The sequence below is a fragment of the Alternaria triticimaculans genome (genome assembly GCF_023758025.1).
Source record: "Alternaria triticimaculans strain BMP 0046 chromosome Unknown scaffold_3, whole genome shotgun sequence".
Lineage (NCBI taxonomy): Eukaryota > Fungi > Ascomycota > Dothideomycetes > Pleosporales > Pleosporaceae > Alternaria > Alternaria triticimaculans.
Genome location: NW_026055960.1, coordinates 95,946 through 115,336, shown reverse-complemented (window position 1 = coordinate 115,336; position 19,391 = coordinate 95,946). Strand labels below are relative to the sequence as shown.

The 19,391-nt window shown below is 52.9% G+C and overlaps 7 protein-coding genes across 7 annotated transcripts; 5 read left to right on the top strand and 2 right to left on the bottom strand.

Annotated features, from left to right (window-relative positions):
- Positions 1-522: 522 nt before the first annotated feature.
- J4E78_002736 (uncharacterized protein) lies at positions 523-1,246 on the bottom strand (the record flags this gene model as incomplete). Its single annotated transcript, XM_049363381.1, has 3 exons — positions 523-940; positions 995-1,191; positions 1,244-1,246. The coding sequence occupies 3 exons, from the start codon at positions 1,244-1,246 to the stop codon at positions 523-525; spliced, it is 618 nt and encodes a 205-aa protein (XP_049224046.1).
- Positions 1,247-3,518: 2,272 nt separating this feature from the next.
- J4E78_002735 (uncharacterized protein) lies at positions 3,519-5,168 on the top strand (the record flags this gene model as incomplete). Its single annotated transcript, XM_049363380.1, has 1 exon — positions 3,519-5,168. One exon carries the CDS (start codon positions 3,519-3,521, stop codon positions 5,166-5,168), a length of 1,650 nt encoding a protein of 549 aa, XP_049224045.1.
- Positions 5,169-5,689: 521 nt separating this feature from the next.
- On the top strand, positions 5,690-7,908 carry J4E78_002734 (uncharacterized protein; the record flags this gene model as incomplete). The annotated part of the gene is made up of 5 exons (XM_049363379.1): positions 5,690-5,753; positions 6,167-6,494; positions 6,546-6,889; positions 6,953-7,463; positions 7,515-7,908. 5 exons carry the CDS (start codon positions 5,690-5,692, stop codon positions 7,906-7,908), a joined length of 1,641 nt encoding a protein of 546 aa, XP_049224044.1.
- Positions 7,909-8,486: 578 nt separating this feature from the next.
- Positions 8,487-10,284, top strand: J4E78_002733 (uncharacterized protein; the record flags this gene model as incomplete). The annotated part of the gene is made up of 4 exons (XM_049363378.1): positions 8,487-8,676; positions 8,738-8,837; positions 8,893-9,708; positions 9,765-10,284. 4 exons carry the CDS (start codon positions 8,487-8,489, stop codon positions 10,282-10,284), a joined length of 1,626 nt encoding a protein of 541 aa, XP_049224043.1.
- A 271-nt stretch (positions 10,285-10,555) lies between these two features.
- Positions 10,556-11,599, bottom strand: J4E78_002732 (uncharacterized protein; the record flags this gene model as incomplete). Its single annotated transcript, XM_049363377.1, has 1 exon — positions 10,556-11,599. One exon carries the CDS (start codon positions 11,597-11,599, stop codon positions 10,556-10,558), a length of 1,044 nt encoding a protein of 347 aa, XP_049224042.1.
- Positions 11,600-14,787: 3,188 nt separating this feature from the next.
- Positions 14,788-16,777, top strand: J4E78_002731 (uncharacterized protein; the record flags this gene model as incomplete). The annotated part of the gene is made up of 4 exons (XM_049363376.1): positions 14,788-14,823; positions 14,901-14,942; positions 14,999-15,193; positions 15,245-16,777. The coding sequence occupies 4 exons, from the start codon at positions 14,788-14,790 to the stop codon at positions 16,775-16,777; spliced, it is 1,806 nt and encodes a 601-aa protein (XP_049224041.1).
- Positions 16,778-17,682: 905 nt separating this feature from the next.
- Positions 17,683-19,115, top strand: J4E78_002730 (uncharacterized protein; the record flags this gene model as incomplete). The annotated part of the gene is made up of 2 exons (XM_049363375.1): positions 17,683-17,793; positions 17,853-19,115. 2 exons carry the CDS (start codon positions 17,683-17,685, stop codon positions 19,113-19,115), a joined length of 1,374 nt encoding a protein of 457 aa, XP_049224040.1.
- Between the last annotated feature and the right edge of the window lie 276 nt (positions 19,116-19,391).

The window sequence follows — 19,391 nt, the reverse complement described above, 5'->3', positions numbered from 1 at the left end:
CGCTGCATGCGTGTTCGTGTGCTTGTTGAGTGAGGTCCCTGAATCTTGGCAAAACATTTCCACTTCAGCCCTGCCGCGCCACTATCCAATCGCGCCGGCTTATCGGCGCGGCTATATTTGGCATCGCAGTCAAGTCGAGACGACGTGGTATCTTTCGATTATGCTACAGATACACTATGGATATATTGTGACCGTATATTCCTCCTTTAGAACATCTCATCTCCTGATCCGTGTAGATATCTTCCCCCGATATGTGATCTATCTCAAACCATGGCTTCACTGCTTCGTCCCTTGTATACCAGCCTCCCATGCTGATGATTGAGTGCGCTCATTGGCGGGGTATCGTCTGCATAGCATGGAGAAGACGGTCAGGGTGGAGCGCTGGGAGGTCGAGAAGCTAGAATGCTTTCGCGAGAGGTCTTGAAGGGTCGCCGTGAGCGCGTTCGATAGTGGGATTCGTAAGGGCTTCGCAATGATCGTGCAGGGCAGCGTTCCGTGAGTCGCGCATGTTGCCTCGAGGCTTCAACCGAAAGATAGTCCAGCCCTCTTCATGACGCTCTCAAAGTCTTCGAGACTAACCCCTCCCACGTCTTTCTCCTGACCCTTGACCCCACCGTTGGCCTCGATGATCATATCCTTCAAGACTTCGTCTGGCACATCTTCTCGCAATTCCTTCGCTACCCTCCTGAGATGCCCAAGCGTTATCGGTCCCGCAGCACCGTGTGTGAACAGCTTGTATGCCGCGCTGACTTCTTCCGCGTTGCTCTCTTCCTGGAAGTCTTCGTCGTCATCCTCTTCGTCAGACCCTTGTTCTTTCGAGTGTATGGCGATCGCAGCATAAGAGAGAAAGGGCACGAATTCGACGTATCCTGTATTGAGAGGGTCGATGGTGGATAAGATAGACGACATCTCTGACTTGTCGGGTGTGAGGTTCAGCGAGCTTTGCAATCGTTAGCATGGGCGCGCTGCTCTCGGGCGCATTCGCATGACCTACATCAGAACTCTGCGCACATCGCTTTTCTTCAACACGCCCTCCTTGGAGTCTTCATGTTCGGGATGCGACACGGCAAAAAGACCGAATGCTTCGCGAATTTCCGCCTCTTGCGCCGCGGTGATGCCGTTCTCTTTCGCGAGCTTCGAGGGGCGTTTGACAGGCGGCGCCTTGGTGGGAGGACCACGGCGTTTAGGCGGCTATCACGTGTTAATAGCTATCCATAACGACAGCCTGCACTGCAGAACTCACCATGTCGCGTATCTGCGAGAGTTGAAACGCGCCCCTGTGCTGGTGGGTGTCGTTCATCATTCCATTCGCTTCGATGACGCGACTGCATGGGCCAACGCCAAGGAGAACACAGGCCAATTCCCGAACACCCAAATTCTTCGCTTCCAGCCCCCCTCCTTCGTGTCTCAGCTTATAAAGGCAACGCGACTTCCTTCGTGTCCTTTCCTCACAACTCCCTCATTCCATCCCCGTTGCGGCTCTGGACTGCTCTTGTTGCTCGCCATGTCTTGACATGGCACAATGTCGACGCGTCGGACGCGATTAGCGTCGACATCTTCCACTATGAATTATCCACCCCCTGAACCCGCCCATCCCCCTTGTGCCCCTCTGGTCTTGCGAGATAGGAGGTGGTTTTATCTGCAGTCGAGGAAGTGAACGGACGCATACAGACTGCCGAAGCACAGGCCCAATGCGCGGAGCAATCCCGTTGGACTGTTGTGCACTAGGCGTGTCGCCATGTGATCCGCTGACCTACTCGGCTGGGATTGGCACCGGTGTTGGCTTGGAAGGTAAGTCTTCCTTCAGTCCAACGCAATGCCTTCAGCACTAATTAAGCAATCAGATTTGTTTGAATCGTCACGATTGTCAAAATCCACAGTGTCGCTAGGGCTGGAAGCTGCTTTGCAGAACTATCCCTAGGTCAGACGGTGGTCCTATACGAACCATATAAACCGAACGCGTCAACATTTCATGGACCTCGCAAGCAGGGGAATTTCCCCCGACACTGGGATATGGGGTGTTTAGAGGCTGGACCTCTTGCTCACAACAAGAGCTTCGGCAGTCTTAGATCCCTATCTCAGAGGAAGAAGCCAACAGATATGAAGCCGTCTTCGGATGGTCTTCGACAGGCCGCATGGCCCCTGGCATATTTTGCTACAAGGCACCCGTGGGTTGACGCGTTCAACTTTGTGGCCATGCATGAAAGCCACCTGTGTGGAGGTTTTCCCATGAGCTGACCCTTCCCCATTGTCGAGGCTAGCGCGTAAGCGTGGGACTTGATGATGGGGCTGTGTTGTCGGGTGCATGGCCCAGAACGACTGTTAACGCCCTCTAACAGTCGGTTCCGCTGCGGCGGAATCGGAGGGAGCGACTCGCCCATACGTCGGATGCTACCCTGCCATCAGGCAATGGCCCCGGTCGACTACGCGAACTCCCCTCCAACGATTGGTGGCAATGGATGGCTGTATCCGTCACTATCGACAAGGCGACGCACTACGTTCCAGCGCCTTTCGCGGTGAGGTTGCTGCAGCGGCCTCAAAAGCGAGAAGCTCTCACACCGGGAGGCTCAACCCGGAGATAGGGCACGGAACAGGTCTGACCAACCCGTGCGGCATTGGAACCTTGAATTCCAGCCGATCAATATGGTCACAACGCCTTCGGGATGTTGTCTGAGGGCTGTGGGCTTATGCTTCATGTCGACTTCGTCGGCATTTAGCTACTGAGGGCTTTTGAGATCATACACGTCACACACGCTATACACGTTATACCTGTCCGTCCCGTGGGGTGCTGGCTTTGAGGGAGTTGTCTTTTTCGACCTTCGACCTCTTCTCATCCTTCTTCCATTATTTATAATGGGGGATCGATATCCGCTTCTAAAATTGCTAGAGCTTGCCATTACGGATTTTCACGTTGAGCAAGTGTGGACAGTGAAGCAAGATTAAACAACCTCATCTACCCCCTTCAAGGTGGTGAGGCCTTTGTTCCTCAACCCCGTTGAGCCGATTAGATGGCTCAAGGGCGAGAAATGGAGGAGACATGCTTTTGTTGCACCAAGTTTCTTGGTAGTGACAACGTTTTGCAATTTTCATTTGCTGCCTTTGCTGTGATGTTGCGATATTGCAGGCTCGCTGCGTGGTTTCGGATGACTGTGTAATTGTGCAGTCTCCCTCCGCGTAGCGAGGCCTGTCGCCTCCACTACCGTACCTGTTAAAGGCATGGTGTTGATGATCGCTAATACTTCTTCTTACCTCCCATGCTCGCAATATCAATACAACAGTCCATCTACTTTCTCAATGCCACTCTTGCAATTGAGTGAACCGATGAAGCCACCGCTGCCTTGCCGCTGCTGCCTGGTGCATGCGTGGCTGGTGCATGCGTGGCTGACACGACTGCACAGCCCCATCTCAACATGATCTCTTTCCATCCTCACACTCATCGATTCACTCACTCACATCAACATAACCATCCACTCCATCCTAAGATGAGGCTAATTGACTGCTCTAGCGAACCCTTGCAGATGATCGACTTCCTTGGGCGCCCACCGCATGCGTTCGCCATTCTCTCACACACGTGGGATAGCGAAGAAGTTACCTTCCAGGCTTTCCACCACCATGCCGCGCGTGCCGTAGCCAAAGGCTGGACTAAGATCGAGCGAACGTGCCTTGAGGCCCAGCGGTGCGGCTTCAACTATGTTTGGATCGACTCATGCTGTATAGACAAAACCAACAATGCTGAGCTGACCGAGTCCATCAACTCCATGTTTCAGTGGTATAGCGATGCTGCCCTCTGTTTAGTCTACCTGTCCGATTTCGACAATTCTGCCTCCCCGAGCGACCGGAACGCCATGTTGCGCGGTGCCCGCTGGTTTAAGCGCGGATGGACACTGCAGGAAATTGTAGCGTCGCGAACCGTACACTTCTACGACCATGCCTGGCGCTGCTTCGGCACGCAAGAAACACTGCGAGACGAGCTGGCGTCTATTACGGGCATCGACGCAGGCTTCCTTTCGCCACCGCAGCAGCCAGGGGCTTTGGAAATCCGTGACCTTCTCGACGCTTTACCAGTTGGTCGACGCATGGCGTGGGCTGCAGGCCGACAGACCACCAAACCCGAAGACATGGCGTACTGTTTAATCGGGCTGTTCGATGTCAGTATGCCCATGCTGTATGGCGAGGGTGCGGAGAAGGCATTCTTTCGTCTACAGGAGGAGATTATCCATAACAGCAACGATCTCAGCCTCTTTGCGTGGACGGCAGCTAACGGATCAAACACGTATCGCGGCATACTGGCTCGCAGCCCGGACGAGTTCGCGAGCCTTGGCAATCTTGTGCTCGAGCAGGATCTCAGGTTCAACCCAGACTATTCCATGTCGAATAAAGGCCTGCGGATTGTCACCTTCCTGAAACCCACTCAAGACTCAGAAGACGTCATCATGCCGCTACATTGTTACACTGCTGAAGTCCAAGGAAAGAGAAAGGTACACCTCGGAGTAATTCTCAAACATGAAGGCGCCAGCTCGTACGTTCGCGCAAGACCTCATATGCTTGGCGAATTGATAACGCCGACTTCCACCGCGGGTGGGAATAGCATCTTCGTCGCCAAATATGTGCGGAAGGCGGTCGCCACCGGTACACTCAACGGTGCCAGCAGGACTCCCAATGCCTTCTACTTCACGATCCCAAGCATCAACGCTCCGATCCGGTCCAAGCGTCACAAGACAGTGAGGCTGCTCGAAGTCGAGCCTAGGGAGCTGTGGGATGCCCAGAACAATGTCTTCCTTACGCGTGGGTTGCGGAACTTCACCGCATTTCTCAGGTTCAACGTGAATCCAGACGTAAGTTCAGACCGCACGGGCGAGGTCGTGTTGATATGTGGCTTTGCTGAGAATGTCTCCCCGTGGGTTTTGTTGGACGATCAATATGGCGAGCTGTTCCGGGCTACACTACACAAGGACTTTGCAAAAATGGGTAAGATTGGTGCAAAGAGAGGAAGCTTGAACAATCGGAGCCAAATCATGTATGGGGTCAGTACTGCTTACAACGAAAGGGCAAGACTTGTGTCGGTCCAGCTCCAGTGTGATCAGACGGTCCACAACCAAGAACTGACTTTGAGGTTGGACCTCGAATTCAAGAGAGGCTCAGCTGCCTTCGGTTTGCTTTTTGGCTGAACCGTCCTCTAAGTAGGTAACATCTGTAAGAAGCTGATACCCTAATGGATATTCCTTGATCCATGGCCTCTGGTACTCATGGCTGAAGGATGGCTGAGCTGTGGCTGAACAATCCCGTAGTTGCGAAGCAATCTCGGATAGAAAAATCTCTCTGGTTTTTCTCTAGGGTTCATCGAATACATCGCTATCTTCCCTGCACCTATAGTCAAACCATCGCACCCTACAACATCCTTCACTCTTAACAGAAAAATACGCTGTATCGCTGAATCTATGCTAGTCAGACGAGTTAAATGTGCTTGACCTTACTGTCTACACCTATCAAGATAAGCGCAATGCCTATTTAGCCATGAGTATTGATTGCACGTATTGAAACGAGCTGTGTTAAAGCTCAATTGTGAGTAATGCGTTACACGTGTTCTGACATGTCAAAGCTATGCCAAGTTTGTTAGGTGGGGTAGTGGGGTACCACAGCCCCTGCTTGCAGTGTGGCGCACTTCGTTAAGCACCGTATCATCTCCACCATGTCCCGTCTTCTGTCGCACACCGATGCCCAGCCGCGGTCCGAACTCACAAATCACATCGGTGGTATATTGGCATGCATCGCTGTTATATGATGGGCAGCGACATGCTTACACACGTCCTTCTATTTCGGGTACCTAGCGACCGCGCCGCTCTCCTACCGCGTGTGGCGTGGGAGCGCGCTATACTGGTTGTCAGCGACTACGCCTGCAGCATGCCTGTAAACGCGGTACCACCTACCCTGAAAGAATGATATTCCCGCGACTACTCCACCGGCACTAAGCTTCTCGAAGCACATAGGCTACCGTCGGGCGTAGGGCGGAAAAAAGTCCAAGGTTCGTGCAGCTCAATCAGCATGAAGTCCAATATGTTGTGGACGTACTTCCTCGGTCTCGTCCCAAAAACTGAATTCCTTCCTACTTGGTAGACCGTCGTTCGTCGCTGGTACAAGTAAGGTGACCTCAATATGACGTTTCTAGCATCGACACCTCTTCTCATCGTCGTCGGTACTATCGTATTCTACACACTCAGCCGCTTCTTCTTGCGTAAGAACAATTATGATCTTCCGCTCCCTCCTGGTCCTAAAGGCATTCCTCTCATTGGCAACATCAATGACTTACCGAAGCCTGGAATCCTCGAGTGCCATCATTGGCTCAAACACAAGGACCTCTATGGTCCTATAAGCTCGGTCACGGTTCTAGGTCAGACCTTTGTCATCGTCAACGATGCGAACATAGCAGTAGAGCTTCTGAGCAACAGAGCGGCGACCTACTCGGGGAGGCCACATATGGTGTTCAGTGGAGACATGTACGCACCTGGCGCCTATAAGGAGCGATGAAATGGCTGACGAACAAGCAGGATTGGCTGGACCAAGACGTTGGCGATGCATCAACCCGACCAGAACTTCAAACACCATCGTCGCAATATCGCGAAAGTAGCCAGCTCCAGCACGTCTCTTGCCGTCTTTGATCGCGTCCAGAACGAAGAAGCTGCACATTTCCTCTTGAATGTCATGGAATCCCCGAGCGACCTGTTTGAACACATCAGGAAAGAAGCAGGTGCTGTCATCTTGAGAGTCACATATGGCTACACGCCGAATGCGAAGGGACCGGATCCGCTCGTAGATATAGCAGGCCAAGCGATGGCTGAGTTTGCTGACGCAAGTGTGCCTGGAAGATGGCCGGTAGACGTCATGCCTTTCTGTAAGCTTGCCCCCGTACCATTAGGCTACCATGTATGCAGTATCGCGCGCTGACTTCGAAAAGTACGTTTCCTCCCAGACTGGTGTCCAGGTACCGGCTTCAAGCGTACAGCTCGGCAGATGGCAGAGACCTTGATACGCACGGCCGAAGAGCCCTACGCTTTCGTCAAATCGCAGATGCGTGATAAGAAAGCGAAGACATCCTTCCTCTCTCAAGCCATCGAATCGCTCGGCTCAGATGCGTCTATGGAGTACATCAACAAATGGTCCGCTGCATCCATGTACCTGGGTGGCGCAGACACCACCGTCTCGTCGCTGATGACGTTCTTTCTGGCCATGGCCGTCTTCCCAGAAGTTCAAAAGAAAGCTCAAGAGGAGCTGGACCGTGTGATCGGCGGAGAGCGACTCCCGATCACTAGCGATAAAGCAAGCTTGCCGTATATTGAAGCCGTGGTGAAGGAGACGCATCGATGGCATCCGGTGGGGCCTATGTCAATACCCCATTCCTGCACGCAAGAGGACAGCATCAATGGGTATAGGATACCGAGAGGAGCGATGATCTTGCCTAACAACTGGTACGTATAATAGTGCGAGAAGCAGACGTATTCGTGGCTGACAGCATGTAGGTGGTTCACACACGACCCAAACGTCTACCCCGATCCCATGACCTTCCGTCCCGAACGCTACGTCACGACACCAACCCATACCGCGGAGCCCGATCCACGTACATGGACATTTGGCTACGGGCGTCGGGTTTGCCCTGGACGTTATGTTGCAGATAACGCTCTTTTTGCGACGATCGCGCAGTCGCTGGCTGTCTTCAATGTCGAGAAGCCTGTCGAGAACGGAAAGATCTTAGAGCCTAGGGTTGAGTTCGAGCCTGGTGTGATAAGCCATCCAAAGCCGTATCGTGTGAACATCGTACCGAGGAGTGAGAAATGCAGAGAGTTGGTCAAGCAAGCGGAGGAGGTGTACCCATGGGGCGAAAGTGATGCTGAAGTGTTGAAGAATCTGAGCTAGATGCGAATGGTCGAAGTGGAAAAACGCCTTCCGAGGTGGAGAACTTAGTTCAACATGTACTCATCGCGCGAGTGCGGAAGTCGCGTCCAAGCAGACGGACTTGGCTGTTCACGCGTAATCATTGGATGGTGCCAAGGTATGCACTCCCGCTGTAGATAATTCCACGTATAAGACACTTATAGTGTGGTAATTACTGCAAGCCAAGAATGATGGGAATTGGTTCTGGGTACGGCATATGAAGTTGTTGTGACTGCCATTCGGGAAGTGGAGGATGTCCTATCCTTCTCTGGACAAGCGTTCCCGAACTCGAGCCGCAACCCAGGTTAAACAAACGCGTGCATGCACGCGCGCGTCACCAACAGAAAAAGAGGCTGGCAGCTACCCCGGCTTTCACGCATCTACCCCAGTAAATTCCCCGCATACAGTGCAGATCTCCAGCGAAGATACCAAAAAATTGACCGAGGCCATGCTTTTCAATTGCCGCATGACGTCCCAGTCAAAATCTCCGTTGCCGGCGATGCCCATAAACAACGCGCAGACGGTCTTCAAGCTATGGCAGCGACGATCCAACGCCCACCATGTTACCCTCAATCAAGCGCTCTCTTGCTGTTGCAGCTCTCGGTGCTTTTTTAAAGGCCGAGGCTGCTCACATCTCATCCAGGACAAAACCAATTGCGATTCCAAAGTCTGCACCCAATGATGCCGGTGTTCCCTTGGACTCTTTCGTATCGTACTCGTTTGAGTTCTCGTCATGGCCGGATTTTGCTGGTATGTCTCCTGCGATATCCCAAATGTTCACGACAGCTTGACTGACGATCACTGCTTCTAGGCAATCTATCGCATCCCAATGCCTTTTCATACAACCTCATGAGCAACCTTGGCAAGCTGCAAGGCTCAATGCCGATTGCTCGCGTCGGCGGCAACACACAGTAAGACGTCCCCTTCATCGCGATCCTAGATACATGTAGCTTACTCAACAATTAGGGATATCGCCATCTTCGATGAATCGCTCGAGACCAGCATCGTCGGCATCATTCGCCCAAACATCTCCGCCGATTACCCGACCATCATCACCATTGGCCCATCCTACTTCGAGTCCTACAAAACCATGCCTAAAGGCACGCGATTCGTACACGGCTTCAACATGGGCGCTAACTCCAGCGCTGCAAGGACCGCGACATGGGCATCAGTTTCCCACGCCTGCAAAGCGATAGGAAGCGACCTGCTGTTCTGGGAATACGGCAACGAGCCCGATCTCTTCACTGCTTCTGGATACCGAAACGACAGCTGGGCCGAGGTGGACTATGTATCTGAGTGGCTGAACGGTACGACTGCCATTGAAGAGGCCACCAAAGCAGCATGCCCAGATCTCGCTGGCACCAAGTTCATGGCACCGAGCTTTGCAGGCATCGGAGTCAACGACTACTTCAGATTGGACCCCGTTGAAGTCTTCAAGCAGGGTTTGGACGAGAAGCAAAACATCGGCCTGATCGCTTCGCACAACTACATGGGTGTCTCTACGAATCCTGGCATCACGTTGCAAGGCACATTGATGAACCACAGTAGTGTACTCGCCAAGGCAGACGAACAAATCGGTGTGAAAGATGGCATCAAGGCGCTAGGAGACGCGCTGGCCCCAAACGTCCCCTTCGTCATGGGCGAACACAACTCGCTCGCCCGACAGGGACGACCTGGTTTGAGCAACAGCTTCGGTGCTGCGCTGTGGGGTGTAGACTGGAACACGTATCTCGCGTCGCAGAACCTTACTCGCTCTCACATGCACCAAGGAACAAACTACCGGTAAGTTCGCATCCCTCCAGCATGAAACCGTTCGTAAACTAACAACATCCTCAAAGCTACCAATCCTGGCAGCCAGTCGAGACGAACCTCACAGCAAGAGGCACCAAGCCGCCATACTACGGCAACGTCGCCGTCGCAGCCTTCATGCACAAACCCTCATCCGAGTCTGAACTCAAGATCTCCTCGCTGCCCTCATCTTCCATCTACACAACCCAATACGCCGCTCACGTCGACGACACGCTCGCACGCATTCTCCTCGTTGATTTACACACGTACAACACAACCGCCGACAACAATTACACCACACCGTTCGCACGCCCAGTGGAGAAGTACTCTTTCCAGCTACCGAGCGACTGCAAGGGTGAAGCTCAGGTGCAAAGGCTGTTGGCCAATGGAAGTGATGCTATCACCGGTATCACGTGGGATGGGTATAGTTACAACTACGAGCTTGATGAGGGGAAGCCTGTGCGCATGGATAATGTGACGTGTGGGGAGAGTGTGAAGGTGGATGGGAAGGGTATGATTAGTGTGGAGGTGCCGTGGAGTAGTGCTGCGATTGTTAGTCTGGACTGCTGAGATATGTTGCGTACCTCGAGCAACCGAGTATGACTAATGAGAAATCTATCCACTTTGTATCTCGTGGCGGTACACTTCTCAGTGATTAAAGATGATGTTCGATATGGACTCCGCATGTTGGGCTAATCCCTGCGGTTGAACTCGGCGACGACTTCACATCCACAACCGGGGTTCGGCTGTGCGGCTTGTACCCAAGCACACGGGCTTTCGCAATAGCAAACCGGCGGGCTAAGCAATATTAGTGCGACGAAACGACGAACACTGAGTGTACTCACAACATTGCGGCAGGCGTAGCCTTGATCTCCGCAACCTTCTCCGCAAAGTCCCGCCTGACACCATGCTTGAAATCCTTCCATATGGATTCCCACTCCCACCTCGTACTATTCTTCACATCTCCACTCACACTCACCATCGGCACATTCCTGCCTTCCTCATACCCCAGCACAAACTTCTCATACAACAGCGTGAGAAACCAGTCCACCCACATTTTCTGACACAGAATAAGGACGGGATCAGATTTGAACTGCGTGACTGAATGCGTTCCATCGCCGAAGAATTGGAAAGGAAGGGAAGCTTGGAAGTGCAGGTCAAGGTAGTCGATGGTATTAATATCCGTCAAGACACGCAGGCTATTCCCTTTCCCAGCGGGAAGTGGCGCGAATGCCAGTTCAGCGGTAGTTTTATACCCGAGAAGACGGAGGTATGCGCGGTCGCTGAAGTTCAGCGAGACCCGACGAAGTGTGTTGAATGGCATGGTGGAGAGGTGGGGTATCGTTCGGATTAGCGTTGCCATGTTGCCGAAGTTTTTGGTCGTGCTTTCCCAGAGTGTCGTGCGGGCTTCGAGGCTGAAGGGCTTGCTGACGAGGAGGAGGGTTTTGATCCAGTGGGTGGAGGAAAGGGTTGAGCCGTAGGGACGGTAAGATTGGGGGTGCTGGCAGGATACGTTTTCTCGGAGTCGCGGCGCGTTGATGGATAGGCCCCGTGGCCAGGTGTTGGGGTTTGGTTTCGCGTCTTCTGGGGATGTGGGAAGTGGTGGGTTGTTTTGATCGTGTTGTGATGCAGGTGCTGTATTGTGTGCATGGAGGCCAGCGTTCCGAGGTGTTTCCGACTCTTCAGCGACTCGATAATCAGGCCATAATACCGGACCGATCGATGCTTCGAAGACCATAAACCGCAGTTCGAGCGGAAGGTCCATGAACCGAAACGAAGTATGATAAAGATCGAACCACTCATCAAGTAGGCCACGATGCGTGACGTCCCCACCATATTGCTTTATCAGCCACGATCTGGCAGGTATGAACACGCTCTCGGTCATCTCAGGAGTCTGGATATCGAGCTCCGGCTCGCCGTTGACGAACTTCCACCGCGTAACTATGTCATGCCTGGACGCACTCCCGTCTGACCCTGTTTCGAAAATGGTGAAGTTTTGAACAACACGTTTAGCATGGTGAACAGGACGAATACCAGCGCGTCGCTCGATTCGAACGCCCTGTGTATTCGTGTAGATGTTGAAACTATTCCGGCGCTCTTGATTCAGCACGAGTCTTAGTTTTGGCAGTGCATCTGGTAAGCTTGTGAGCTTTTCCTGCTTCTTACGTCAGTCTCGCTTTGTAGAAGGACCGACTGCGCGATCGCTCACTTGTACAGGTCTCGGCGGTTCAGTACCGGGAGGAACCCGGGTTCTGTCGACTACCAATTGACTGGCATGATTGGGGCTCTGCCAATATGGGGCGTGGACGGACCACGCTTCTGACATTCTTTGAGGATTTAATGATGAATGCGTGTCTTGGGTGTCAAGAAAGTACGGTAATGCGCATCGTATACATCCTCATCTATGGGTGGAGTGGCGGTGTGGTGGCGTCCTTTCTGTGGGTAGTGGCGGGTCATCATCCACTGTGAGCTTTGACCACGCCCCGCACTTCCCGCACCGCGACCTCAACACCGGCGCGCTATCGTGATGGTGGTGTACTGAGAGGAATCGACCACGACATGACTGAACACCGCGGGGCCTGAGTTCCTACCGTATCACTTCCACGCGGATCAAATACACGAGAAAACAGGTCCTCCGCCTACCTGCGGAATCCAGGCGGGTTCGCTCAAGTGTGGTGCCAACAGCTCAGATTGCTGCCTAATTGAAATTCGAGAATCTTGAAGCAGCGCTTACCGTTTTGCGTAGTGTGGATAGTTGCTGCAGGCTCAGTTCCATGGAAGCCTTCAAGGTCGCGCCAAACATGGGAAACCGTACGTGGCCTCAACTGCAAGCTTTGTATTGCGCATCATCCTTTACCTTTTAAACTCGAACCAAGCCGCGAAATTATCACCAAATTTCCGCCCAGCTCTACACAACTCTCTCAACACAATCGCCACCCTGCGACACCAGCCACTGAGGCTCTCAGACCCGCCCAACGATCCCGCCTTCAAGCATGCCGTCCTTGCTAACACTCCCACGCGAGCTGCGCGACCTCATCTACGAGTACTACCTTCGTTGCGATGGTGGTTACATATACCGCGCGGAGTCCCAAAGGATGAGGCAGACAAACGGGAATGCGGTTTGTCACGCACTGGCCCTTACCTGTCGACAGACCGCGTCCGAACTTGAAGGTCTAGCTTTCAATCTGAACGCCATTACCTTTTCGGCTACGTATTCGGAATCTTTGCATGAGCAAGCGGCGCTTCATCATGCCATTGTCCTCATGCTCAAAACTTCGAAAAGAGGTTTGCTGGAACAGATAGCTCCCAAGCTGTTCACACTCGAAATGGCCCAGCGAGCTAGCGAAGCCTACCCACAGTTCGCTGGACTTATCGATACCTGGGTGACCCAGAACGACATGAGGTCACTTTGGGGATATAACAACACTTTCGGCGAAGCTGCGTCCATTTGGGATGACTTTGTAGAATGCATTCTGGATCTGGTCTCAGAACACCCCGCCTATACCGAAACTGTCAAAGCTATACCGTCTGGCCTCGGAGGCGTAGAAAAAGGCCGCGATGCATTGCAATTGAAGGGCCTACGCCTCCACCCTTGGCTCGTTGTCGGTCTGTCGGATCTCAAACGCATGTCGAACGTTATACTTAGTACTTCCGGAACACCGCGCTATTACAAGAAGACGCGATATGCCTATTCCGCGGCTGCTTTGGCACTACAATTTCTGGCCTCGTTATCCAAAACAACTCGACTATCCGTCCGGAAGATCGTACTCGAGGAAGATCATGTATCAGTAGCGCGGCCAGAATCTCACGGCCGAGGTTTCATAAGCGTATGCCAACAGAACAGGAAACTCCAGGTTGAGCGCCGTGTACATCTGTGGACTACGGTATTCCCAGTCCGATTAAGTGAACGCTCTCGATACATAGGCGGTGCTGAGCATGACATGGACAGCAGTGGTGTTCAGGGTGATCGCTTGCTTGCGGTCGACGTTACGCGATCAGTGGGGAGCTGGATAATCGAGGCAATGATGTTGCCTACTCTAGGAATGCCCGATGGTTCCTACTCACTAGTTCTAGATGGCAATCCTCTGCCAGAGCACACATCCAAGATATTTCGAATCCTCCAGCGCGATGCCAGCTGGCGCATAGCCGTGGACACCCTCTATGACAAGGGTCACTTCCCAGATACGTCTTGGGAACGGCGACGTGGTCATCCCGGCTTCCTGTATCGAGGCCTCCCCCACGTCATCCGCACGCTCTCGACCGAGGCCTCCCCCATTCGATGCAACTTCAATCCTGGGCCACTCTTTGATGTCAAAGATATGTTAAAAGACCGTCACTGGTGGTCATTGAAGGATTGGGAGCGTGACTGGCCAAGGCACGAAGTTCGCGAATTTCAAACCAAAACGCCGTTGCCGCCGTGGCATGTTCTCCATTGGAAGCGAGTTCTACCCGGTGCCTCCATCTGAGGTATATAGCTATAGCCAGGACATGTCACTCATAATCATGGTTGTCTTCTAGAAATCGTGGGCGAGATCGACGGAGTCAGTCCCATTATCTACGGTTTATGTCAATTCGTAAAATGTTGATGTGAACGCTCGTTCGCGTTGTTTTGAGCATGCAAGTAGACTACATTTGCTTTAGGCGGACCGCATCGCATTGCGAAGTAGCCAACTGAGACCCGGACTGGTCGGATGCGTTCGTCGCATTGACGGTGCTGAAGACAGCTGTTCATCGTACCTGCACTGATTGAAGAGACAGTGCCGTCGGTGGCCATGGTCGTAGAAAGCCTGCTGCTGTGTGTCAAAAAGCGCGAGAGCACGCGCTGCGATTTCGTAACTCTGAACAATGAAGCTTCTAGATTGGTAGTTGGTGAGTGTCCATAGGCGCGACGCGTGTGTGATGTCAGGTGCTAGCGCGATGTTGCAAATCGCGTCGCCCGAGCGTTCGTCAGCCTTCCGGAATGTTCTACGTCATCTTCTTATCTACCACAGCACCCCGAACAACGCCTTCACCAGTCCACGAAACGCAATACCACTTAGGCACTGTCATAGTCGTCTACAAAGCTCCTTCAATATGGACGTCGAACTGTATGTGTATGACCTTTCTCAAGTAAGTGGCTGGAGCAGATGCACATGCGCCATCTTTCGCGACGCTTTGCAGACGTGTTCAGAGCTGATGGCATCTAGGGTCTTGCGCGAAGCATGTCGCGACAATTCTTGGGCATTCAGGTAAGCCATATATCTTCCAATACTGGGTGCATCCGCTGACACATCCTTCCGAACAGATCGATGCCGTATATCACACCTCAATCGTACTCGACGGCATAGAATACTACTACGGATCAGGCGTGCAGACATGTCGGGCGGGCACTACTCACCATGGCCGGCCGATGGAAGTAATCAAACTGGGGCAGACTGCGCTTCCCATGGAGGTCATATTAGAGTACCTCGAGTCTCTCAAGGAAATATACACGGCCGAGGTATGGTCCCGTTTAGCGCTTTTGCGCAGGCTATGCTGACCGTCAACCCAGTCCTACGATCTTTTCGCCCACAACTGCAACAACTTCTCGAACGACTTCGCCATGTTCCTTGTCGGCAAAGGAATACCAGACCACATCACTTCCCTCCCTCAGACCGTCCTGAACACGCCGTTCGGACAGATGCTCAAACCGCAAATCGACGCCGCTATGCGACCCATCGTCCAAGCGCCCACACCGCAGCCGGTACAACCGCAAGCCCATACGAAAGCGTCGAGCGCAAATACATCCAATGGGGTCTCTTCTGGGGGTAGTGCTTTGGAAATGAACACGGGCCGGGTCAACAACATAACAACACTGAAGGATGTAGACCGCCTTCTCGACCTCGCCAAAGACCGTTGCGCCATCATCTTCTTCACGAGCTCCACATGTGCGCCATGCAAGCTGGTGTACCAACCGTATGACGACCTCGCCGCCGAGACTGGCACCAAGTGTGTCTTCATCAAAATCGACTTCAGCCACGCCGATCGCTCCATCAACGCCCGCTATCCCGACGTTCGCGCGACCCCAACATTTATAACATACCTCAAAGGCGAAAAGCGAGACGAATGGAGTGGAGCTGATCCCAGGCAGCTGCGGAACAACGTGGAGATGCTGGTCAACGCCGCGTTCCCAGCGCACCCACATCTCGAGAAGAGCACACCCATGCTGTTGCGGCAAAGTCAAAGGCCTGTCAAGTTTACCAAGGTGCCGCCACTAGAGAAGCTCGTCGCGAAGATGGGAGATGCAGGAAAGGAGCCAGCTGTGTCGTCAGTTGTATCTTTCATACAGACCCGCGAACAGTCTGGTGCTATAGAAGCACCTTTAGGGGATTTGCCGCAGTTCGCCAGTTTCCTGAGGAACAGCGCCTCAGTTCTCCCACCAGAGCTTCTATTCACGGCCCTAGATCTGCTCAGGGTGGCCTTAACCGACGTGCGCGTGGCCGGCTTCTTCGCGGAAGAACACAAGGGAGCAACTGGCACACCGGCCACTATACACCATCTGCTGGACCACGTCGACAAGCTCGGCGATTCCGCGCCTTACCCTCTTAGACTTACGACACTGCATCTCGCATGCAATCTCTTCTCATCGCCACTCTCCATACCGCACCTCCTCTCTCCCCCGCTCTCATCAACGCTAATCTCCATCCTAACAACCGCGCTCCTCGACGAGAAGCACCCCGCGCTCAAAGCCTCGGCTCTCAGCCTAGCCATGAACATCGCGTCTTCGAACCACCAAATTCGCATGAAGAAGCACAGCGCAAACCCGTCGGCCTCGTTATCTTCACAGACCGAACTGCCGGACGCGGAGCAGGGTGAGCTTCTGGCGTCGCTACTGGAAAACATTGGCACTGAAGAGCAGTGGAGCGAGAACCAGAAGATGGGTGTCATATGTGTTGGCTGGTTGGTGTATGCCGCGGATATGCAGGGTGAATTGAGGGATACGTGGAAGGTTATGGATGCGGCGGGTACTATTGGGAACGTTCAGGCGAAGGCTGGGGAGGATAGCTTGATGGTCAAGGAGGTTAAGGGGTTGTTGGAGGTATAGCTGTCGGCATACGAAATATATCGGAGTACTTCAATCGCCGAAATCTTTCCCCATCCAGACAAGAGTCTCGCTGTCTGCCTTGCATTTGACGTATTGCTCCAACTCAATATACAAACCGGCCTGGCTGGTATCGAGGGGTGCGACATGTAAAGTGATCGTTGGTGCAGATGTCACCTCCAAGCTCCTGTAATTCAAAACTATGGGCTACAGCGCACTTGGGCTGTTGGGAAGCATCAAGTCCGGACTACCCAGCTGGGGGTTTGATGAGGACATGTCGCAACGCACGACGGTATCTCGAGTTCGGTGGTAGATTCGTGGATCAACGCCAGAACCAGACCGCAGTCTAGGTCGAAGGCGCACACTATTATTATGAAACGACACGAATGCGCGTAGTGACTGTGAGGTTTTTGAGAACACAACCGCATTGAGTCTAGTTCCCTCAATCACGTGATGTCGTCGTCACTCCCGCAGCGGTTGACAGGGTGCCGCGGCATCGGTGCTCACCGCATCGCACGAACCTGCGACTCTTAAACTTCATCGCAAACAAATGCATGTCCACGGAAGCGTCTTCATGATGCTACATCCCTTAGTTGCTGTTCGACACATGACCTCTCGTCACGATTCGAGGGTTAGTTGGTGGAAGCCGCTTCCCGGCATTTCCTTGCTGTCTGTTCTTCTCCGCTACCAGGTATCGTAACTAGTCATGCGACTCTCGGCCTTTTATATATTGGTAGGATCGTTACCCCCAAAGGAATAGCACAAAGCTGCCAGCCGGACTGTGAGCTATTTCGAACGGAGTCGTTGTTTTGCAACCTCAATTAGCACCTCAGAATCGCCCTTCAAGGTTAAGATTTATTCTCGACCGCGCAAAGTCGAGTGAGGAGCCCATGGGATCATTTTATGAGATGTTGCAGTCAATCGAAGGCTATCCTGAAGATCACAGGGTGGACCCCTTTGATCCGGACGACTTCGGAGAAGACACTCCAAGTCAGGAACCCGAACACACCATCACGACCGTAAGATGACGATTGTTAGGATACTTCGGCATCATCGAGCAGGCAGCTGACATTACCAGGTATCGACACACGGCTACACAAAAGCTTTCTACACGCTCGCTGGCATTATACACGAAGAGCGATCTGAATGCTTCACCTTCTTCGGTAACACGGACGATATTCGCATCATACCCCGATCGCCTACGAAACATGCCGTCGAGTTCTTTGAGCTCGTGACACCAACTGACGAGAACGGTCACGCGTCCTTATATATTAGTACCCGATGGAAGCTGTTGTATGGCAACAAAGAGCTTTACATCCACCGCTACGCTGATAATCGGTCCTCATGGACACCCGCCAGGCAATGGCTGAAACAGTCTTACGGCAAGACCGTACGTAATACTGGCCTCTGGTCGGACTACGTCCGCTTAGGACAGAAGTTCCCCTTCATGCGCCTACCGAAAGAGCTTCGCTACATGGTCTTCGAAGCTCTAGTAGGACCAGTCCTGCGGCCCCGCATCCGTGAATCGCCGTTTAGCTGGAGGCCAATAAGGCTTTTAAGAACACCTGAAGGCGAGCTGATAAGGGAGGGAACGTCCACGCCTGATGAGTCGCAGAATCCCATAGATCCCCGTCTCGTTTGGCCTTCGAGGCTGGATGTCGAGGGCCCGGAATGGGATAGGGTGTATACACGTGCATCCTGCTGTTCGTTCCAATGCCCGTGTGCACTGCAACATCAGCAACACAGCAACGTTGTACCGCTATTGCTAGTCAGTAAGACGTTCTCGATCGAGTTTCAGCAGATCGCATGGGTGACTACCACCAAGCACTTTGACCGCGTCTACGACATTGTTGAGACCATCCCAAAGATGCAGACTCTTCCTTTCATGGCCCTTCGCCGGATATCCCTTAAATTGACGAATCTAGACTACTTCCGGCTACTAAATTACAGAGATGGCCCTGCAGAAGACACGGGCCCACTAGCGCTGGAGATGCTCATGGGGTTGGAAAATCTGCGGTTTTTGGAGATCGAATTTACGACCGGTCCGCCGCGTCTAGGTCACATTCGAGTTCTTAATAAAGGATGGGCCGATCCATTCTCTGTGTATGAGACCTCATGCCAAGCTGTACTGGTTGACTGGTTCTTCATGGGGCTGTACATGAAGTTCGTACAGGCGAAGACGGACACTCGCCTCGTCCCGCACATCACGTTCACTGGCCATGTCAAGCATAGTACCCGCGCTAAATGGGAGCCGATTTGGCAGAGTTTAAAGTGGGGTGTTCGCCACGACTTCTCGCGCAAGATCGAAATGATCATTTCGACTCCTGTCGGGCAACTGTGAGTAATATTGTTCTGTGACGGGTCACATCACTAACTCGAATATAGACCACCTCGCTGTTATTGTCCCAACCGGTGCGACTTCTGGAATGGTCCTGACGAAGGAGTCCGTAGGTTCAAATGCGGAGACTAGCGCGAATAGGTCTGGCGTTTTGATCGCACGCAAGGGATGACGAGTAGACCATGTAATTGGAATTGATGTTATTGACTGCTATAGAAGATGATCTAGCCCAGACATGCAAGCAGCAAAGCCATTCCTACATGCCTACTAGTAGCTATG